This window comes from Mobula birostris, chromosome 4 (genome assembly GCF_030028105.1).
Source record: "Mobula birostris isolate sMobBir1 chromosome 4, sMobBir1.hap1, whole genome shotgun sequence".
NCBI lineage: Eukaryota > Metazoa > Chordata > Chondrichthyes > Myliobatiformes > Myliobatidae > Mobula > Mobula birostris.
Window position 1 is genome coordinate 51,239,162 of NC_092373.1, and position 24,695 is coordinate 51,263,856.

The window sequence follows — 24,695 nt, forward strand, 5'->3', positions numbered from 1 at the left end:
AAAGCCTTACTGCATTTGCACACCTGATTTAGTACGAACAGTTTTAGTCTCCATTGGTAAGTGAGGAATGTTTGTACTGGAGACTGTGTCATGTAGTTTCACTAAAATGATCCATAAGAGAAGGGGAAAAAATGATAACTGCTTATTGTTTATATTCAAGGTGATGGGTTTCCACCAGATGATTGCAATAGAATTGTGTTTTTTTTTGCATTAACACAATAAAAAATATAGCAAGTGTTGTAGTCATCCTTAAAACAGCTCAAATGCAGAATCATCAGCCTGCAGTTGATATTTTACCTCACTGAATTGTTCTTAATTCCATACATTTTTTTTTATTGATACAACAATAACACTGGGGAAAAAAAACCCCTGCATTTCCTTTAGAGTTGTATTGCTAACATTTATCATGAAACCAAAGAAATAGTGACATGTGCTGTACAGTTCTACGACTCTTTGTATTTCCTCAAGCTGCTTAGCATGTACATAAAACAGTACCTCAAAATCAACATACAAGAAATGTCACCATTATGGACAACAGAGTTGCAAAATTTAAGAGAATTCCTTTCAGGAAATAATCAAAATTCTCTCTTCTACTTGCTTGTTAAAAGTTAAAGAACCATTTTCCTAACAGCTCTGTTTACTTAATTTGGTATGAAAATGTATCACAATAAAATGGTAAATAAATGCATTTCAGCCTCGAAATGAAAATGACTTCCCATTCACAACTCAAATTTACAGGTCACCGAAGCGTGATTTAAATTGAATTTCATAGTGACTAACATGCTAAACCGACAGAATGAAGAAAATAAACAAACCCAGAAATTGATAGGATATTGTTTGTGACTTGTCAAAGTAATGTATATAATTAATCTATAATCATTTTAGTCCGAAAGGGTTTGTGTTTTGATTACAAGCAGCTTCATAACATACACATCATTCCAAATTTGATTCCTGGAATAAAAAGCTCTGAGGTAACTTTATGACACTAAGTTTAAAAGGAAAGTATGCATTTTAAAATGGCCTAAATTTCATTGTTCAAGTTTGAAACATAAATATAGAAAAATATCAGGATGATGTTATTTTACAAGTTAATGGGTTCAAATTTGAAAACTGAATTCGATCTAGGATCATTTTTAACAAAGGTGGCCATGCTTGCCACTGATCGATTCAAAAATGTAAAATGTACATGGTACTGATCTCTAGAAGTCAAATGCTGCACAAAGCTGATTCCTTCCCAAGGGCAAGACTCTGAGATGGGTATGGAACAAATCCAATTATGCAATGAGGGATAACAAAACGAGTTCCCCCATCTCCCACAAATTGCCCAAAGAGTCAGCTGTTTAGGAATGATCTGATGCAAAATCTCTTGATGCAATGTGTTGTAAATCTTTGCCACCCACTTCTCAAGTATTGTGAGTGAAGCAATATTCAAGAAACCTAGTCAAGATGGATTTTCACATACCAAGAGATTTAGGTGTGAAATGAAAATTGAAGGAGCAGTCATAATCCAATACAACATCTGGATGCTGAAAATAGTTAATGATAAGATCAGTTAATAAATGCCTCATTGGTATATCAGCTGTGCTGGCCACCTCCTCACCAGAGCATGATAGTGGTTTACTTTCAATATAACAGATATATTTTGGGACTGGCAGAATAAAGATAATGGAGGTCAAATGGAAACATACTCCACCCAAGAATTTACATGGGACAGTCCCACCCCAACTGCTTCAGTATGCACAACAGAGGTATCAAAGATTAGGAGATTCAGGCACACAAAATCAACTGCACATTTTCATGCAGAAGATCCCATAGTTCAGAGTGCTTTCATGAATCAAGTTCTTCTCACACATAACTACTATTCAATTCATCTTCCGAAAACATGTGAATCATCTTTCCCAAGTGTAACTTCACAGTTACTTCCATTATTCTAAACTGCTTCTTCTCCAGTACTATGTTTTAAGATCTTTTGATTGGGATTTATGAGAGTTCCACCTCCAATACCCAGATTGCTTACTTTTGGTAGGGATAGAGGGGAGTGTGGAACAGGGAGCTGATTAGTTCCATGACCGTGAAAAAAATTACACTGGCAATAACAGTACATGCTTCTAATCGCATTTATTCTTTTGGTATTACAAGGGAAGTCAATCATCAGTCATCATTTACCAAATTCACTGTAACAAAGATTAAGAAATATCAGAAAATGCAAACAAGGAAGGTTCAAGAACTGTCCAGTTACAAATGGACAGAAATCTATCAACAATGGAGCTGCCCAATGACAATGCAATAAGCCAATAAGACTATAGATGAAAAAATATGGGAGCAGAATTAGGCCATTTGGCCCATCGAGTCTGCTCCAGCATTTCATCATGGCTGTTCCAACATTTCTCTCAGCCCCAACTCTTGCCTTCTCCTCATATCCCTTTACGCCCAGACCAATCAAGAATCTATCAACCTCTGCCTTAAGTATACATAAAGACTTGGCCTCCGCAGCTGCCTGTGGCAAAGAATTCCACAGATTCACCACTCCCTGGCTAAAGAAATTCCTCCTCATCTCCGTTATAAAATGACACCCCTGTATTCTGAGGCTGTTTCCACTGGTCTTGGATACTCCCGCCATAGGAAATGTTGTTGCGTGAATACAATTGCTGGAGAATTACTTGTAGATACAAAGCAGCTTCTTTATTCGACAAAACAAGGTACAGCAGGCATCATATGGAGACACTTTTGGTGGAAAGGTCTGCTGGCCCAATGTGTGACTCGATATTTGCTAAACACAAAGGACAATTCCATATTTACAAAGTATAGACAATGCTTTCTTTTGAAACTACATACAAACTTCATACCTTCTGATTCGCACCCATCCAACAGATGCCAGCAGTGTCTGGACTGGGATCCACAGCTTTTTAGGAATGCATTGTCCCAAAATGAATCCACAATACATTATGAAATGCAGAGAACTGGTAGCCAAAGCCATTTGCTAAATGCAAATGACCTAAACCCAAAAATCTCTCAAACAGGAAACATCCTCTCCACATCCATTTTATCAAGGACTTTCACCATTCAATAGGTTTCAATGCGGTCACCCCTCATTCTTCTGAACTTGAGTGAATACAGGACCACAGCTGTCATACGCTGTTCATATGACAAGCCATTTACTTCTGTAGTCATTTTCGTGAACCTCCTTTGAACCCTCCCCAGTTTCAGCGCATCCTTTCTAAGATACAGAGCCCAAACCTGCTCATAATACTCCAAGTGAGGCCTCACCAGTGCTTTATAAAGTCTCAATGTTACATCCTTGCTTTTATATTCTAGTCCTCTTGAAATGAATGCTAACATCACATTTGCCTTCCTCACCAAACAGCCAACCTGCAAATGAACCCTTAGGGAATCTTGCACAAGGACCCCCAAGTCCCTTTGTGCCTCCATTTATTGTATTTTCTCTCCACTTAGAAAATAGTCAACCCTTTCATTTCTTCTCTGAAAGTGTATGACCGTATATTTCCCGACACTGTATTTCATCTGCCATTTCTTCTGCCATTTCTTTGCCCATTCTCCTAGTCTGTCTATGTCCTTCTGTAGCCTCTCTACTTCCTCAAAACTACTTGCCTCTCCACCTATCTTCATATCATCTGCAAACTTTGAAACAAAGCCATCAATTCCATCAGCCAAATCATTGACATGTAATGTAAAAAGAATCGGTCCCAACATGGAACCCTCTGGAACACCAATAGTCAAAGGCAGCCAACCAGAAAAGGCTCCCTTTATTCCCACTCTTTGCCTCCTGCCAATCAGTCACTGCTGTATCCATGCTAGAATCTTTCCTTAATACCATGGGCTCACAGCTTGCTAAGCAGCCTCATGTGTGGCACCTTGTCAAAGGCCTTCTGAAAATCTACGTACACAGCATCAATCAATTCTCCTTTGTCTATCCTACTTATTACTTCTTCCAAGTATTCCAATAGATTTGTCAGGCAAGATTTTCCTTCCAATTACCCCAAAACCACATCCTTAACAATCAACTCTAGCATCTTCCCAACCACTGAGGTCAGACTAACTGACCTATAGTTCCCTTTCTTCTGCCTCTCTCCCTTCAAGAAGAGTGGAGTGACATTTGCAATTTTCCAGTCTTCTGGAACCACTCCAGAACCTAGTCATACTTGGAAGACCCTAATGCCTACTATTCAATCCCTAGTCCACACTTTTGAGAAATCTGATCATCTGGCTGTCCTCCTCCTATCTGCACACAGGAAGAGGCTGAAGAGCAAGGTTCCAGATGTAAGGGCACAAAGAAATGGTTGCAGGAGGCAGAGAAGCGGCTACAGGAGTGGAGCAAGTTCAAGGACTCATCAGAAAATCTGAATAAATTGGCCACAGTTGTCACGGATTTTATAAAGACAGTCATAGAAAGTGTGTCCATTCAGTGTCTTCCCCAACCAGAAGCCCTGAATGAACCATGAGATCCACAATCCTCTGAGGGCTGAAACAGTAGCATTCAGGTCTGGTGACCAAGTAAAATACAAGAGGTTCATATATGAATTCCAGAAAGCCATCTCACATGTGAAGTGGCAATTTCGGACCAAGCTCGTCCTTCAGGACGGTGAACCCATGGAAAGCATTTGGCCCAGACAGGGTACCTGGCCAAGCACTGAAGACCTGTTCTCTTCAATTAGCTGGAGGGTTCACTGAGATCCTTAATTTCTTGCTTCGGCAGTCTGAAGTACCCACTTGCTTCAAGCAGGCTTCAATTATACCGGTGCCCAAGGAGAACGTGGTAACCTGCCTCAGTGATTATCATCCAGTCGTGCGTACATGCACTGAGATGAAGCATTTTGAGAGGTTGGTGATGAAGCATATCAACTGCTACCAGAGGAGTGATGTGGATCTACTCCAATTTGCCTATTGTCCCAAAGGTCAACAGCAGACACCATTTCATTGGCTCGTCACTCAACCCTGGAACATCCGGAGTGTGAGGATGCATATTTCAGGATGCTTTTCATTGAATACAGCTCTGCATTCAACACCATCATTCCCTCAAAACTAATCGATAAGCTCCAAGACCTAGGACTCAATACCTACTTGAGCAATTGGATCCTCAATTTCCTAATTTACAGGTTCCAGTCAGTTTGGATTGGCAACAACATCTCAGCATAGGTGCGCCACAAGGCTGTGTGCTTAGCCCACTACTCTACTCACTTTAAAACTTTATGACTATGAGGCTAAGCATAGATCCAATGCCTTAGTTAGGCTTGCTCATGACACCACTGTTGCTGGCCGAATCACAGAAGGTGACGAATCAGCATATAGGAGGAAGATTGAAAATCTGGCTGAGTGGTGCCACAACAACAATAACCTCTTACTCAATGCCAGCAAGACCAAAGAGTTGATTATTAACTACAGAAGGAGAAAACCAGAGATTAATGAGTCAGTCTTCAGAAGGGAATTAGAGGAGGACAGTGCCAGCAACTTTAAATTCCTCAGTGTTATCATTTCAGAGGATCTGCTTTGCATCTAGCATGTAACTGCCATTACTGACTGGTCTCATCGCAGCCTGGTATGGAAACACCAATGCCCTTGAACAGAAAGACCTACAAAATGTAGTGGGTACAGCCCAGCCCACCACAGGTAAAACCCTCCCTACCACTGAGCATATCTACAAGGAGCACTGTTGCAGGAAAGCAGCATCCATCATAAAGGACACCAACCATTCTGGCCATGCTCTCTTCTCAGTGCTAACATCAGGAAGGAGGTCTAGAAGCTCAGGTCTCACACCAGCAGGGTCAGGAACAGTTATTATCCATCAACATAAGGTTTTTGAATCAGATGGGATAATTTCACTCACCCCAACACAAAATATCAACTCACTCTTAAGGGCCCTATAAATTGTGTTCTAGATACTTATTGCTTATTTATTATCATCATTTTTTGTGCTTGCACAGTTTGTTGTCTTTTGCACATTGGCTGTTTGTCCATCTTTTTCATGTGCAGTTTTTCATTGAATCTATTGTGTTTCTTTGCATCCAGTGTGAATGCCCATGAGAAAATTAATCTCAGCGTAGTATATGGAGACATATACGTCAATATGGTCATTGTAAATTGTCTCATAATTAGGCTAGGGTTAAAGTGGGGGTTGTTGGGTGGCGGCTGAAAGGGATATACCACATTGTATCTCAATTAATAAATTAACATGTATTGTATATTGATAATAAATTTACTTTGAACTTTCACCTACAGACTCATTTTCAATGATTCATTACAACTCTTGTAATCAGTATTATTTTTATTTGTGCAGTTTGTCCTCTTTTACACATTGTTTGTCAGTCTTGTTTCTTCGTTTATAGGTTTAAAAAAAACAAATGTATTTCTTTTTTTTCCTGTAAATGGCTCCAAGAAAATGGCAATATATACATACTTTCATAATAAATTTAATTTGAACTTTACTCTGAACTCTGCAGTTGTAAATATTCACCCACTTTGCAGATCTTAAAAAGATTTTTGATAGCTGTCCCTTTAGCCTGCTGATTTTGTTTTGAAGAACACTGCTGATTACTGAATAGTTCTCAGTTTACCTTTCACTGGCACTAGCCAATCCTTTTTCGACTTTACTCCTGATTTTCAGTTCACCTGCAGATTTCTAGAATCCACTCTAATCGGGCAAGATCCTTGGTCACTCTCAAGCAAGTAATAAAAGGTAAGCAAAATTGAACATTTGGAGAATACAGAATTTACACCAAGTTTACATATATCTCTATAGAAAACAGTGTCCAACCATGGCAAACAACAGAAGCAAACGGCAGTATTAGATCACTAAAACTGGTTTATCATGCTACTAAAAGGAACATGAACCAAAGGACTGGAAAATTCAAGAATTTAGCAGAGGGCCAAGTGATTGATAACAAAAGGGAAAGTTAAGTCCAGTGAGAAACATGGATGCAGGCTGCAAAATCCTCTATAGATATCTAAAAAAATGAAACATTTAACCAAAGGTTCATGCAAGTCCCTTACGGAATGATATGACAGAAATTATATTGCTGGAAAATGAAAATATCTGAGAAATTTAAGAAGGTCTGTATTCAGGGGAAAAAAAAATCCCCTGGAAGCTGTAGAGAACAACAAATCTAAAAAGAAAATCTAAATCTGGAAAAATGAGCATTAGTTAAAAAAGCCACTGGAAAAATTAATGGGTAAGAATGACAATAAATCTCCAGACCTCTTTTCACTGCTTCCACCCTGAAAGACTCCAAATGCTAACATAGTGCATTAGTTACTAGATGAGTAGCCATTTGCCTGGACCATTGAGAATACAACACTAGTTTGAATTCCACAAAGGCAATAGGGGAGTTTAAATTAATTAAATAAATCTGCCAATATCAATAACCTTCAAACTAATAAATTGTCAAAAACCTCATTTTGTTCACAAAAGCTACCTATGGAGGGAAATCTGCCATCTTAACTCAGTCCGGTTGATTCATGGCTGCTCTCTGAAATGGTCTAGCGAGCCATTCAATTCAGGAACCAATTAAGGCCAGTCAATAAATCTCTGCCTTGTGTGTGAAGAGCCATTGGACTCCCTGCAACATTACAATATCTGTATAATTGACAGTTGTTTTTGTTATTTATTAAGCACATATGTTAACAGGAGCACTACTGAAGCACTTCACAGACAATGGTCTGCAGATACGAGAAAGGTTTACCACATCATTCTAAGCACACAGATTCAGATCCTGCAACAACAGTTATGGGCTAAGCATTTACTATCAAAGCAGCAAACAGGGAATATATGAGTGGACATTATTCTAGCTCTGGATGCAGCAGTCAGTGCAAAATAGGCTATTGGCCTTAACAGAGAATTGCTGCAGTTGTTTTTGGACAGAGGATGGAACAAGTATTTTGATTCAAGAACCTGCATAAAAAAACTGGGTATGGTTACATTCTCCTGTATATTCATTATGTAATATATCAAGACTGAAGATTATTCCTTAAGAATGTGATGGGCAAGTTCAACCTGCAACATTTCTAGCTGTATGCATTATCTGCTGATTTTGCTGCTGGATTTCTTCAATGTTTCTGTCGAAAACTTTTGATGCATTTTGGTCTCATTAAATTGTAAGAGGTCACAGCTGCTCCAGTATAAACAAATTAGTAACGTACAAAATAAGCTTTGGTGCAGAACGACATGCTGATAAGCGTAAGTCCAGTTTGCCTTTGGATTTTTTTTTTATTCCAGTGGGAGTAGTAGGAGCATAATTTATCTTTTTTCTCTAGATGGTAGTTTGACTGAATGTAAATAAGAGTTTGCAAAAGGTACAAATTTAAGTGAAAATAATGTAATGCACAAAATACTAAGGTCAGAGAAATAAGAACCTCAGAGGAATATTAATTAGACTGCCAAAGGCTTTACAGAACAGGAATTGTGAGGATATGGGTGGACCTAAACGTAATCAATCGGTTGAAAATCAGAGGACAAGGAAAGGTGATGTCGGTTAATGAGAACAGAGGTACACATGGCCTGGAACATTGGCATCAGGGACTCATCTAAATTAATTTAAGATTACAGATGGTGGAAAATATGCCAAACAGGAAAAGTCATGTATAGTGTTGATAAAGGCATGGATGAATGTTTCAGTGCCAAATGACCTTAGCGAAGAAAGACGCAAATGGTAATACAGTTTTAATTATAATGTTATCATTATGGAAACATATCTGAGCTAGAAGGCCAGTTTGAGGCTGTAAATGATTGCTTAGAGTTTGAGAGGGAAGATGGATGGGATTATCAACCAGAATCCGGTTTACAGATTGGCATGATCTGTTTTCTAGGCTGGCAAGAACGCCAAACAGGATGTAGAATACTCAGCAACAGGAACAATGCCTTTGTGGGAGGTGTCATGGGTAGAGACACAGGAGTCTGCAGATGCTGGAATCTAGGGGAACTCAGTTCGTCAGGCAGAAAGTATGGAGGGAGAGTCGAGACCCTTCACCTGGACTGAAAGATAGAGGGGAAATAGCCATAGATAGGGGAAAAATGGAGGGAGAGGGTGGAGCAAGATTTGGCATGCAATAGGTGGGGTAGGGTGATAGGCGGATGGGGAGGGGAGATCGGGAATGGCATCAGAAACTGGGTGATGACAGGTGTCATGAGTAGGTTGGAAAATCACAATGCAAGCAATGAAGACCAAATTGTTCATATTATATTCTACATGCACAAGGCCCACCACCTCATTATAACTCTGAATTGCTAAATGATACTTGCAGTGCTCAGCTTTACTTCTGTACAACATCAGAAACACAATTTTTGAAAGTTATTGTAATTTTAGATTATTAAAACTGCAGATTAATTATTCTGAATGTTTATGTTAAGAAAGAATAAAGCATCAATGATTTCTTTCTTACTTCAGACACTAAATGTACACCTAAACCGAACAGCCTTAATTATAGTCTTGGGAGATGCTGTATGTTCTGATTCTGTTACATAGTGAATATGTATAACAATAAATATCTAATAGAAGTCAGAATGAATCAGGTTTAATATCACCAGCATATGTCATGAATTTTTTTGTTTTATAGCAGCAGTACATTGCAATACATAGTAATAAAACTATAAATTACAATAAGTATATATATAAAAAAAATAAATAAGTAATGCAAATCTATCTAGCTATCTATGTTGACTCAGGCCCAGTGGGCCGGCGTCGGGCACGATGACGGACTCTCTGCTTCTCCCTCTCCCTCATCAGTGTGTTCAGTTCATCTACATTAGTCGTGCCGCTGTCTTCTAGGAGCGTGTTGACCATAGTCCTGGGAGGGTGCCCAGGGTTCATCCTCCCGTGCTTGGGCTCATTATGATGACTAGGCTGGCAGGTAGCTCAGGGTGGCGTAGACAGTGCTCCACTAGTTGCAGTCTTCTTGCCTCGATTTTAGTGGTGAGCTTCGGTAGGTCGTCAAAGAGCTCGAAGTTCGTCATGTGTTGTTGCCAAATTACGTCAAGAGCCACCTGGAGCATTTATGTATAGCAACCATCTAGAGACTTTCACATAGTCTTGGTGAGTGTCCACGTCTCACATCTGTACATGAGAATGGACTCTATGGCTGCTATGAAGATCCTCTTTTTAAGCCGTCTGGTCAGGTTCGACTTCCAGATTTCCTTCATGTCGTTCATAGCCCTCCACGCCAGTACCTTCCATATCTTTATGTCCTTCTCCAAACTCATCATTCTTGACCCGAGGTACCTTAAGTCAAAGACTTTCTTAATGGTATCATTCTTTACAGTCTTGGGAGTACCTTCGTCGCAGTTAAAAGTAATGCAAAAAGAGAGGGAAAAATACTGACGAAGTGTTCATAGGTTCATTGTCCTTTCAGAAATTTGTTAGCAGAGGGGAAGAAGCTGTTCCTGAAACACTGAGTGCTTCTCTTCAGGCTCCTGTACTTCCTCCCTGATGGTAGCAATGGGAAGAAGACATATCCTGGCTGATAGGGGTCCTTAATGATGGAGGCTGCCTTTATGAGGCATCGCCTTTTGAAGGTGTCTTGGATGCTGGGAAGGCTAGTGTCTACGGAGGAGCTGGATAAGGTTATAACTTTCTGTAGCTTTTTCCAATCCTGTGCAGTGGTCCTTCCATACCAGATGGTGATGGATACTCTCTATGATAAACCTTTAGGAATTTGCAAGTGCCTTTGGTGACATAGCAATTTCCTTCCAACTCCAACTGAAATATAGCTGCGGTGATGTCTTCTTTGTAACTGTATCAATATGTTCAGCCCAGGATGGATCTTCAGAGATGCTGATACCCAAGAACGTGAAGCTGCTCATCCTTTCCACTTCTGATCCCTTGATGAGGACTAGTGTGTGTTCTTTCGATTTTCCCTTCCTGAAGTCCACAAGCAACTCCTTGGTCTTACTGACGTTGAATGCAAGGCTGTTGCTGTGACACGACTCAACTAGCTGATCTAACTTGCTCCTGTATGCCTCCTTGTCACCATCTCATGGGTGAAGTAGCAATTCTGAACTAAACTTGAATTAATGAAGGATGCTTAACAGTTGTGGCAGGGCTTAAATACTATCACCTCTTATAAAGTAAAATCAAGTGATATAGATGACAACAGGGCTTCGCTTCCAGATGAGCTCAATGCCTTCTTTGAACATCAAAACATAGAGGAACCATCACAAACTTCCACAGCCCCTGCTGATGCTGTGATTTCAGTCTCTGGGGCCAATGTGAGAGTATCCTTCTGGAGGGTGAATCTGTGAAACTCATCCAGCCCAGATGGAGTACCTGGCCAAGTACTAAAGACCTGTGCTGATCACCTGGTTGGAGTGTTTACTGAGATCTTTAACCTCTCACTTCAGCAGTCTGGGGTACTCACCTGCTTCAAGCAGGCTTCAATTATACTGGTGCCTAAGAAGAACACGGCAACATGCCTCGATGACTATTGTCCAGTAACACTTACATCCACAGTGATGAAGTGTTTTGAGCAGTTGGTGATAATACATATCAACTCCTACCTGAGAAGCAACTTGGATCCACTCCAATTTGCCTACCGGAGCAACAAGTCCACAGCAGATGCCATCTCATTAGTTCTTCACTCAACCCTGGAAAATCTGGACAGCAAAGATGCATACATGAGGATGCTCTTTATCGACTACAGCTTGGCATTCAATAACATTATCCCCTCAAAACTAATCAATAAGTTTCAAGACCTAGGGCTCAATACCTCCTTGTGCAATTGGATCCTTGGATTTCCTCACCTGCAGACACCAGTCAGTTCAAATTGGCAAGGACATCTCCTCCATGATTTCCAACATCACAAGTGCATTACAGACTGCGCTTAGCCGCCTGCTCTTTTTGCTTTACACTGATTGCTGTGTGGCTAAGCACGACTGCAATGCCAAATTCAAGTTTGTTGATAAAGCCACTGTCATAAACTGAATCAAATGCAGTGACGAATTAGCAGATTAGAGGGAGATTGAAAATCTGGCTGAGTGATGCCACACAACAATGTCAGCTAGACCAAGAAGCTAATTATTGATTTCAGGAGAAGGAAATGAGAGGTCCATGATCCAGTCCTCATCGGAGAGTGTTAGCAACTTTAAATTCATCTGTGTATTATTTCAGAGGACTTGTCCTGGGCCCAGCACGCAAGTGCAATAACGAAGAAAGCACTGCAGCACCTCTACTTCCTTAGGAGTTAGTGGAACATACAACATAACATCTCAAACTTTGACAAGCTTCCATAGATATGTAGTGGACAGTATGGTGAGTGGCTGCATCACAGGCTGGTATAGAAACACCAATATTCTTGAACAAAACATCCTACAAAAATATAGTGATATGGCTCAGTCCATCATGGGTAAAGCCCTGCCCACCGTTGAGCACACCAACACGAAGTGTTGTTGCAGGAGAGCAGCATCCATCATCAGGGACCCCCGCCAGCAGGACATGCTCTCTTCTCACTGAAGCCATCAGGAAGAAGGTATAGGAGCCTCAGGACTCTCATTAGCAGGTTCAGGAACAGTTATTACCCCTCAACTATGAGGCACTTGAGCCAAATGGGATAATTTCACTTAACTTCATTTGCTCCATCCTTAAAATGTTCTCACAGCCCATGTACTCACTTTCAAGGACTCTTCATTTCATGTTCTCGATACTTTTTGCTTATTTATTTATTGTTGTTATTTATTTCTTTTTGTATTTGCACAGTTTGTTGTCTTTCGCACACTGGTTGGATGTCAAAGTTGGTGCATCTTTCATTGACTCTAATAGTTATTATTCTATTATACATTTATTGAGTATGCCCCCAAGATAATGAATACTAGGGTTGTAAATGGTGACATATACTGTATGTATTTTGATAATTACCTTAAACTTTGAAATTCTGCCAACAATAGTTGCATTGTTAGCAAATTAATAGATGCTGTTTGAGCAGTGCCTAGCCACACAGTTATGGATGTAGAGCAGAGGGCTAAGCACACATGTTTGAGGTGTGTCAGTGTTATTTATCAGGGAGGAGATGTTACTTCTGATCCACAAAGACTGTGGTCATCTGGTGAGGAAGTCAAAGATCCAGTTGCAGAGGGCAGTACAGAGGTCCTGGTTTTGGAGTTTGTTGGTTAGAACTAAGGGTATGATTCTGTTGAACGCTGAGCTGCAGTCAATGAACAGCTGGCTGAACTAAACAACAGACTTAAAAGATGCTGGTGAACACAGCAGGCCAGGCAGCATCTCTAGGAAGAGGTACAGTTGATGTTTCGGGCCGAGACCCTTCGTCAGGACTAACTGAAAGAAGCGATAGTAAGAGATTTGAAAGTGGGAGGGGGAGGGGAGATCTGAAATGATAGGAGAAGACAGGAGGGGGAGGGATGGAGCCAAGAGCTGGAAAGTTGATTGGCAAAAGGGATATGAAAGGATCATGGGATGGGAGGCCTAGGGAGAAAGAAAGAGAGGGGGGCAAGGAGTACAGTGAGAGGGACAGAGGGAGAAAAAGAGAGAGAAAAAAATAATAATAATAATAAATAAATAACGGATGGGGTATGAAGGGGAGGTGGGGCATTAACGGAAGTTACAGAAGTTAATGTTCAATGAAAATGTTCAATGTTCAATGAACATTGACTTCTCTAACTTCTGTTAATGACCCACCTCCCCTTCGTACCCCATCCGTTATTTATTTATTATTATTTTATATATAAAATTATTTTTTTCTCTCTTTTTCTCCCTCTGTCCCTCTCTCTATACTCCTTGCCCATCCTCTGGGATTCCACCCTCTCTCTTTCTTTCTCCCTAGGCCTCCTGTCCCATGATCCTTTCATACCCCTTTTGCCAATCGCCTGTCCAGCTCTTGGCTCCATCCCTCCCCCTCCTGTCTTCTCCTATCATTTCGGATCTCCCCCTCCCCCTCCCACTTCCAAATCTCTTACTAGCTCTTCTTTCAGTTAGTACTGACGAAGGGTCTCGGCCCGAAACGTCGACTGTACCTCTTCCTAGAGATGCTGCCTGGCCTGCTGCGTTCACCAGCAACTTTTAAGTGCGTTGCTTGAAGAAATTCCAGCATCTGCAGATCTCCTCGTGTCTGCGGCTGAACTAAGTAGTACTATTATGATCCAAGGCCCAGTTGAGAGTCAGTGAGATTGCACCCACTGTAGAGCTATTGTGCCAATAGGCAAATTGCAGTGGGTACAGGCCCTTGCTTCGGCAGAAGTTGATCCTAGCCATGATCAGCCTCTCAGAGCACTTCAGCACAGTAGGTGTGAGTGCCACTGGGTGACAGTCCTTGAGGCAGCTCACTCATCTCTTCTTGGGCACTGATATGATTGTTGCACTTTTGATGCAGATGTGAACCTCCCACTACAGCAGTGAAAGATTGAATACTCCCACCAGTTGGTTGGCACGGGTTTTCAGAGCCTTACCAGGTACACCACCAGGACCTGTCGCCTTACGAGTGTTATGTATGCCCTTTCAAAGCGTGCTTAAAAGGCTTTGAGCTCAGCTGGGAGTAAATCATCACAGCCATTCATGATGTTAGGTTTCGCTTTGTAGGAAGTAATGGCCTGCAAACCCTGCCAGAGCCAATGTGCATCCAAATCTGTCTCTGACCTCAGTTGGAATTGATTTTCATTCTTAAGATAGCCTTCCACAGGTTGTACCTGTATAGTTCTGGATTGCTGGCCTTGAATGCCACACATCTAGCCCTCAGTAGGCTACAAATCTCCTGGTTCATTCTTGGCTTTTGATTTGAGTATATCCAGTATGTTCTTGAAGACATATACTCCCCAACACAAGCTTTGATGAAGTCAATGAAAGCTGAGGCGTATTCATTCAGACTAGAAGATGAATCCCTGAATATTGTCCAGACCACCAACTCAAAGCAGACCTGTAAGCACTCCTCTGCCTCCTTTGAGCATAAATTCTTGGTCCTGACCACCTGTGCTGTGCTGCCGTCTTTAGTCTCTGCCTATACGCTGGGAGTAGGAGTACAGCCAGTGGGCGGGGGGGGGGGGTGAATAAGACTTTTTCAAAGTGTGTGCATGGGAAGCATCCTTGATGGTGGTATATCAGTGGTTTGTGTGTTGGCTCCTCTGATTGTCGGTGGTAGTTGTACAGGGACTACTTCACGCTGGACTGGTTGAACCACTACATCTGCGCAACATGATGAGTTAATTATAAAGCACACTCCACCTCCTCTGCCTTTAAAAAACTGAGCTGTCCTGTCTTTGTGGTGAATGCCAATGTCTTCGAGTTGCAGCACTGCATCTGAAATGGCTGAGGATAATCATGTTTCCATGAAACAAAAGTATACAGCACTCCCCGGTGTTCCTCTGGTACAGCAATCTTGTTCTGAGCTCTTTATTTTACAGAGACTGTACATTCACCAGGGTAATCGGTGGGGGAGGGGAAGGGGGGGGGCTAAAGTCTCTGCATTTCAATTTTCCTTGCAGCCCAGCACATTTTCTTTGCTTCTTCTTTCTTAAAGGAAAATGGCATGTTCGACTTGAGTCTGCAGCCTGAGATCCATCAATTCTGAGTATCAATAAGCTTTTTAAACATCTTAAAATATGTTACTTACTGAAGTACCTATGGCTGTCACTATGGATTTCAGCTGTGGTTGTCCTAAACAGGAATAATTGATAATTCTCATCGCACGGAGCTGCATGGAATGAGTCACCCCTTATTGACGCCATTTTGCCATTTCACTGCTGGAAGCCATCAGCCATTTCACTTCATCGCAGATAGAAACCAGCAATAGTTGAGAAAAATTACACTCATACAATTCAAAATAAACCATCAATCTGGAAAAAAATTCCAGTAAACTACCTCCCAGAAAGGTTCAATCTATGCCAATAATAAGCATTAACAATCCCTGTGGTTAACTTACTGGTAAGGACTGATTGAGTGGTTCCTTCAGGTTGTCATAGTCAGGGGAAGGCAGTGGGGATAAGCTCCCACTGGCTACTAAATGCTCCCAATGGTGTGTCTCAAGTAGCCTCTGACAACCAAGTCCGGTTGCTAAGCCCAGTAAAACCCTTTCTACTGAAATAGGACAAAGGCACTTTAAAACCAGTCCCCTGGGTAGACGGAGCTTGTTAGCCATGGTTGGTAGCTCATTTTGGAAAAGGAAAACTCTGATCTCAAACTGTGCTGCCTTGAGCCTGTACCCACTCATAGGGAAGGCCTTGGGTGTAAACCCTGAGGAAAAATCCAGAGCAGGAGTCCCTGAGGCAGTCCTATGTTGAGTTCAATGCTGACTGGCAAATCCTCTGACATCGCTGGTGCCAAAATGTTTGGGTTTATGCTGTTCCTTTGGATTCATCAGCTGCATGGGGAGAGGGGAAGCTTGTTGCATGGCTGATAGCTTGCTCTCCATACCTTACTGCCTCGGCTTGTGTATTATGTGGACAGCTAGGGCGTAATATCCAAGGTCAACTACAACCAACGGAGGACCTCAGAGGCTGATTGAATAAAAAAGGTCTTTCAAAATCCTCTGGAATCTTTGATTCTAAAATTGACATACAGCAATGCAACACATAACTAGTCATAGTGTAAACAAGAAGCTTAATTAAAATTTAAAGTTCAAAGTAAACATTAACTAAGTATATACTGCGTATGTCACCATATACAACCCTGAGATTTATTTTCTTGCAAACATTCACAGTAAATCCAAGAAACACAATGGAACCAATGAAAGACAGCACCCAACAGGACAAACAACCAATATGCAAAGTTGATGTCATGTCATGCCAGATCTTCGCAAACTTCTAAGGAAGTAGAGGTGCTGCCGTGTTTTCTTTGTAATGGCTTTTATATGCTGGACCCAGGACAGACCCTCTGAAGTGATAACACCACCAAAGAATTTAAAATTACTGATGCAATCCACCTCTGATCCCCTGCTGAGGACTGGCTTATGGACTTCCTGTTTCCTCCCCCTGAAGTTAATAATCAACTCCTTGGTCTTACTGGGATCGAGTGAGAGGTCATTGTTCTAGCACTACTCAGCCAGATTTTCAATTTCCCTCCTGTATCCAAATTTGGCACCACCTTTGATTCGGCCATTGTCAATGGTGCTGTCAGCAAACTTAAATATGGCATTGGAACTGTGCTTAGCCTCACAGTCATAAATATAGAGTATAACAGGGGCTAAGCAAACAGCTTTGTGATGCCCTGTGTGGACAGATATTGCGAAGGAGAAGTTTTTGCCAACCCAAGCTGACCAGAGTCTGCGAGTGAAGAAATCGAGGATCCAATCGAGGAGGTATTGAGGTCTAGATCTTGAAGCTTATTGATTAGTTTTAGGGAATGATGGTATTGAATACTGAGCTATAACTGATGAAGAGCATCCTGATGTACACACCTTCACTGTCCAGATGTTCCAGGGTTGAGTGAAAAGCCAATGAAATGGCATCTGCTGTGGACCTGTTGTAACTGTAGGCAAACCGTGGTGGATCCAAGTCATTTCTCAGGTCTAATTTGATAGGTTTCATCATCAGCCTCTCACAGCACTTCACCAAAGTGTACGTAAGTGCTACTGGATAATAGTCTTTGGAGCAGATTACCATGTTCTTCTTAGGCACTGGTATAACTGTAACCTGCTTGAAGGGTACCTCAGACGGCCAAAACAAGACGTTAAAGATATTGGTAAACACTCCAGGCAGTTGATCAATATAGTTATTTGGTGTTCGACCAGGTACCCCATCAGAGTCAGATGCTTTCCATGGGTTCATCCTCCTGAAGGATGCTCTCATGTTGTCCTCAGAGTCTGAAATCATAGGGTCATTGGGAGCTGTGGGAGTCTGTGATGGTTCCTCCATGTTTTGATGGTCAAGACGAGCACAGAAGGCATTGAGCTCATCTGGGACCAAAGCCTTGCTGTCAATTAAGTTGCTTGGTTTCACTTTGTAAGCAGTGAAAGCACTCAAGCCCTGCCGCAGCTGTCGAGCATCTTTTAGTGATTCAAGTTTGGTCTCGAATTGCCACTTCGCACGCAAGATGGCTTTCCGGAGATGATAACCTGTACCTCTTGTATTTTACTTGGTAGCCAGACCTCAATGCCACTGATCTAGCCCTCAGTGGATTTCAAATTTCATAGTTCATCCACGGCTTCTGGTTGGGGAAGACTCCGAATTATCTTGTGGGTACACACTCATCTATGACTGTTTTAATAATGCCCGTGACAACCGTGGAGTATTTGTTCAGATTCTCTGGTGAGGCCTAGTCTACCTATTGAAGCAATCCTGTAGCAGCTCTTCTGCTTCCCCCGACTACCTTTTTGTTGTCCTTATCTTTGCGGCCTTGCTCTTTAGCCTCTGACCATATGCAGCTAGGAGGAGGACAGCCAAGGAAGGTTGAAATATCTATACCTATAAACGTAAAAGTACCTACAAATGTTGAAAACCAATACTGAATCCAGAATGGTACACACAACATTTATTGTAGAATAACTGAGAATGAACTATTTTTATAAATAGGAAGTTAACTGGTTCATAATCAAGACTGACGGCGGAGAGGGGGTGGGTTGTGTGGCCTGTGTTGTCGCGTGGACCAGGCCTTCACGTTTGCGGGGTCACCTGTGGCAGCTCCAGGGGAGGATACACCGGAGCCAGTGTGGGAGAGCGTGGGGGCTCGGCCCATCCCATCAGTGCTGCCGTCCAGTGTTAGCTCGATGGCAGACCAGTTGGATTGCATTCATCTGCAGCTGCAGCTGCACTAGTGCGTGATGAGGACTGCTGCGTGTTTGCTCCAGGATAACATCATATGTACCATCAATCTAAAAGGCCATGCCACTCAAGGATTTGGGCTACATCTATATATTTTTCTGCAACCAGTACGTTTTTCTGTTATAATAACTATATGTGTTGTGTGTGACTGTCGGTACGGTGTTTTGCACCTCGGCCCACGGAGGAAAGCTGAATCATTTGCTGCATTCATATGTATGGATGAATGATAATTAAACTAGAGCTTATAAAAACACACAGAGAACAGGAACCACTCTCCAGCTCCATTGTACAAGTATGGACAATAAAATGTGACAAATTACGAAGGCAGACAGATTGAAGGGCTTAGACAGAGTGGATACAGAGAGGATGTTTCCTATAATGGGTGAGTCTAGGACCAGAGGGCACAGCCTTAGAATCCATTTCAAACCTAGATGAGAAGGAATTGTTTTAGCCAGATGGTGATGAATCTTTTGCATTCCTTGCCACAGCTGGCTGTGAAGGGCAAGTTATTGGGTGTTTTTAAAGCGGAGGTTGATAGATTCTTGATTAGCATGGGTGTCTAAGATTACAGGGATGAGACAGGAGAATAGGGGTTGAGAGGAATAGTAAATCAGCCATGATGTAATGGTGGAGCAGAGCTCGAGGGACTGAATTGTCAAATTCTGCTCCTCCGTCTTATGGTCTGATTTATTTTAATAAGCTTTGGTAGTGTATACAGTCCAGTCTTTCTGGCTGTTGTCATGATCCGGCATTTCAGGAACTAGAAAAGGAGGATATTATTTCAAAAATAAACGCTCTTCAAATTAATCACAGTATGCATGTGAAGGCCTACCAGAAAATATTCAGCACAGCACAAGTGGTGAGGCCTCCAATGACAGCTCTGCGAAACCACAATACCTTCCGCAAACAAGAAAATGGAATATTTTAAACTGCGGCAAGAACACACTTTGTCAATAAAATAAATATCACCAGTTTTTGAAGTATCAGATATATAACCCATTTCACATATTTAATGATTATGTAGGTCTCAGCCGGGATAATACTTGAATTCAATCATGTAAATCTTTATCTGAAAAAACAGTACTGATTCACATTCTGCTGACAAAGGATTGTCCAGATTAAAAGGCAACATAAAATGCGGTTTTAATATGAACAAGGAAATAATATTGATCACATCAGCTTATTTCTTTCTACTATCAAGTAGGAAGAACCTGCTTCAGAGAATGTTAATATCGCTTGCTGCTGGACTCCCTAGATAATATTCACAAGGATTTTGTGGTGATTTTTTAATTTGTTTTAGATTTGTCTCAAACTTCTTTTAGATAAGGCATACTTTATCAAATTACAAGAGAACCAAAAGAATTTGAAATACAGCTTAAGGTTAGCTTATAAATAAAGGGGTAGCTCAAGCATAGCGGCCAGTGGAAAGCGGCCAGTGAGTGAGTGGGCCAGTGAAGGAGTGGAGCTTTGAGGCTTTGACTCGAGAGGCTTCAACGAGAAGAGGCAGAGGACAAGCTTGTTCCCAGTTAGTCTTTACAATGCCTCCTGAGACGGTGATGTGCCTCTCATATGAGATGTGGCAGACTTGGTGGAACTCCCCTTTCCCGCAGAGTCACATCTGCCAGGAGTGCATATGGCTGAGCGATCTGGAAGACCGTGTAAGGAATCTGGAGCAGCAGCTGGATGACCAACGACTCATAAGGGAGAATGAGGCCGTCATAGATGAGAGCTACAGGGAGGTAGTCATACCTAGGCTGTCGGAAGCAGGTCGTTGGGTGACAGTCAGAGGGGGGGAAGCGAAGGTGAGTAGACAGGTAGTGCAGAGCACCCCTGTAGCCATTCCCCTGAATAATAAGTTTACCATCCTGGATACTGTTGGCGGGGACGACCAACCAGGTGTGAGCCATGGTGGCAGGGCCTCTGGCACTGAGTCTGACCCTGTGGTGAAGAAGGGTGGGACGGAGAAGAGGAGAGCTGTCGTCATTGGAGAATCTATAGTCAGGGGAGCAGACAGGAGATTTTGTGGACGTGAGAGGGACACCCGCATGGTTTGTTGCCTCCCAGGTGCCAGGGTCTGGGATGTCTCTGACATGGTGCACGACATCCTAGTACGAGAGGGAAAGCAACCAGAAGTCGTGATACATGTTGGCACCAACGACATAGGCAGGAAGAGGGATGAGGTCCTGAAGTGTGAGTTTCTGGAACTAGGCAGAGGGCTGAAGAACAGGACCTCAAGGGTGGCGTTCTCAGGATTGCTGCCAGTGCTACGTGACAATGATTGTAAGAATTGGGGGAAATGGCAGTTGAATGTGTGGCTGAGGAGTTAGTGCAGGGGGCAGGGTTTCAGAATTTTTGGATCATTGGGATCTCTTCTGGGGAAGGTGGGACCTGTACAGATTGGATGGGTTACCCCTGAACTCGAGGGGGAGCAATAACCTTGCAGGTAAGTTTGCTAGCATGGTTCGGGAGGGTTTAAACTAATTTGCAAGGGGAATGGGACCTGAGCGATAGAGCAGTGGAAGAAGTGCATGGAGTAAAGCCAGATCTAACATATAGAGAGGCTTTGAGGAAAGAGAAGCAGAATAAACGGTGTAAAGGTAGGAAGGTAGAAAGGCTAAAGTGCTTGTACTTCAATGCAAGAAGCATCAGGAACGAAGGTGATGAACTGAGAGCATACATACATACATGGAATTATGATGTAGTGGCCATTACAGACACTTGGCTGGCACCAGGGCAGGAATGGATTCTCAATATTCCTGGATTTCAGTGCTTTCAAAGGGATAGAGAGGAAGGAAAAAGGGGAGGAGGGGCGGTATTACTGGTCAGGGATACTATTACAGCTACAGAAAAGGTGGATAATGTAGCAGGATCCTCTTTTGAGTCAGTACAGGTGGAAGTCAGGAACAGGAAGGGAGCAGTTACTATATTGGCAGTATTCTATAGGCCCCCTGCTAGCACCAGAGATACTGAGGAGCAGATTGGGAGGCAGATTTTGGAAAGGTGCAAAAATAATAGGGTTGTTATCATGGGTGACTTTAACTTCCCTAATATTGATTGGCACCTGATTAGTTCCAAGGGTTTGGACGGGGCAGAGTTTGTTAAGTGTGTCCAGGACGGATTCCTGTCACAGTATGTGGACAGGCCGACTAGGGGGAATGCCATACTAGATCTAGTACTAGGTAATGAACTGGGTCAGGTCACAGATCTCTCAGTGGGTGAGCATCTGGAGGACAGTGACCACCACTCCCTGGCCTTTAGCATTATCATAGAAAAGGATAGAATCAGAGAGGGCAGGAAAATTTTTAATTGGGGAAAGGCAAATTATGAGGCTATAAGGCTGGAACTTGCGGGTGTGAATTGGGATGATGTTTTTGCAGGGAAATGTACTATGGACATGTGGTCGATGTTCAGAGATCTTTTGCAGGATGTTAGGGATAAACTTGTCCCGGTGAGGAAGATAAAGAATGGTAGGGTGAAGGAACCATGGTTGACAAGTGAGGTGGAAAATCTAGTCAAGTGGAAGAAGGCAGCATACATGAGGTTTAGGAAGCAAGGATCAGATGGGTCTATTGAGGAATATAGGGTAGCAAGAAAGGAGCTGAAAAAAGGGCTGAGAAGAGCAAGAAGGGGGCATGAGAAGGCCTTGGCGAGTAGGGTAAAGGAAAACCCCCAAGGCATTCTTCAATTATGTGAAGAACAAAAGGATGACAGGAGTGAAGGTAGGACCAATTAGAGATAAAGGTGGGAAGATGTGCCTGGAGGCTGAGGAAGTGAGCGAGGTCCTCAATGAATACTTCTCTTTGGTATTCACCAATTCACCTTTGATGAGATGCGAAAGGATTTAGAAGGAGTGGATTGGGATAATTTGTTTTATGGGAAGGATGTAATAGAGAAATGGAGGTCATTTAAAGGTGAAATTTTGAGGGTACAGGATCTTTATGTTCCTGTTAGGTTGAAAGGAAAGGTTAAAAGTTTGAGAGAGCCATGGTTTTCAAGGGATATTGGAAACTTGGTTCGGAAAAAGACAGGGATCTACAATAAGTATAGGCAGCTTGGAGTAAGTGAGGTGCTCAAGGAATATAAAGAATGTAAAAAGAATCTTAAGAAAGAAATTAGAAAAGCTGAAAGAAGATACGAGGCTGCTTTGGCAAGTAAGGTGAAAATAAATCTAAAGGGTTTCTACAGTTATATTAATAGCAAAAGGATAGTGAGGGATAAAATTGGTCCCTTAGAGAATCAGAGTGGACGGATATGTGCGGAGCCAAAAGAGATGGGGGAGATTTTGAACAATTTCTTTTCTTTGGTATTTACTAAGGAGAAGGATATTGAATTGTGTAAGGTAAAGGAAACAAGAAGGGTAGTTATGGAAAGTATGATGATTAAAGAAGAGGAAGTACTGGCACTTTAAAGGAATATAAAAGTGGATAAGTCTCCGGGTCCGGACAAGATATTCCCTAGGACCTTGAGGGAAGTTAGTATGGAAATAGCAGGGGCTCTGACTGAAATATTTCAAATGTCATTAGAAATGCGGATGGTGCCGGAGGATTGGCGTATTGCTCATGTGGTTCCATTGTTTACAAAGGGTTCTAAGAGTAAACCTAGCAATTATCAGCCTGTGAGTTTGACATCAGTGGTGGGTAAGTTGATGGAAAGTATTCTTCGAGATGGTATATATAATTATCTGGATAGACAGGGTCTGATTAGGAACAGTCAACATGGATTTGTGCGTGGAAGGTCATGTTTGACAAATCTTATTGAATTTTTTGATGAGGTTACGAGGAAAGTTGACGAGGGTAAAGCGGTGGATGTTGTCTAGTTGGACTTTAGTAAGGCCTTTGACAAGGTTCCACACACAAGGTTAGTTAGGCAGGTTGAATCGTTAGGCATTAATATCGAAGTAGTAAAATGGATTCAGCAGTGGCTAGATGGGAGATGCCAGAGAGTAGTGGTGGATAACTGTGTGTCAGATTGGAGGATGGTGTGTAGTGGTGTGCCTCAGGGATCTGTACTGGGTCCAATGTTGTTTGTCATATACATTAATGATCTGGATGATGGGCTGGTAAATTGGATTAGTAAGTATGCAGATGATACTAAGATAGGTGGGGTTGTGGATAATGAAGTGGGTTTTCAAAGCTTGCAGAGAGATGTAGGCCAGTTAGAAGAGTGGGCTGAAAGATGGCAGATGGAGTTTAATGCTGAAAACTGTAAGGTACTACATTTTGGTAGGACTAATCAAAATAGGACATACATGGTAAATGGTAGGGCATTGAAGAATGCAGTAGAAGAGAGGGATCTAGGAATAATGGTCCATAGTTCCCTGACGGTGGAATCTCATGTGGATAGGGTGGTGAAGAAAGCTTTTGGTATGCTGGCCTTTATAAATCAGAGCATTGAGTATAGGAGTTGGGATGTAATGTTGAAATTGTATGAGGCATTGGTGAGGCCAAATTTAGAGTATTGTGTACAGTTCTGGTCACCGAATTATGGGAAAGATGTCAATAAAATTGAGAGAGTACAGAGGAGATTTACTAAAATGTTGCCTGGGTTTCATCTCCTAAGTTACAGAGAAAGGTTGAACAAGTTAGGTCTTTATTCCTTGGGGCATAGAAGGTTGAGGGGGGACTTGACAGAGGTATTTAAAATTATGAGGGGGATAGATAGAGTTGACATGGATAGGCTTTTTCCATTGAGAGTGGGGGAGATTCAAACAAGAGAACATGAGTTGAGAGTTAAAGGGCTAAAGTTTAGGGGTAACATGAGGGGGAACTTCTTTACTCAGAGAGTGGTATCTGCGTGGAACGAGCTTCCAGCAGAAGTGGTTGAGGCAGGTTCGATGTTGTCATTTTAAAGTTAAATTGGATAGATATATGGACAGGAAAGGAATGGAGGATTATGGGCTGAGTGCAGGTCGGTGGAACTAGGTGAGAGTAAGAGTTCGGCACGGACTAGAAGGGCCGAGATGGCCTGTTTCTGTGCTGTGATTGTTATATGGTTA

At 42.1% G+C, this 24,695-nt stretch overlaps 1 protein-coding gene across 1 annotated transcript in view; it reads right to left on the bottom strand.

Annotated features, from left to right (window-relative positions):
- Positions 1–24,695, bottom strand: part of LOC140197022 (uncharacterized) — a 389,174-nt gene that overhangs the window by 152,132 nt on the left and 212,347 nt on the right. The window contains exon 10 of the mRNA XM_072256957.1: positions 19,533–19,597. Within this exon, the coding sequence (XP_072113058.1) occupies positions 19,533–19,597 (65 nt within the window). The remainder of the gene's footprint in view (positions 1–19,532; positions 19,598–24,695) is intronic.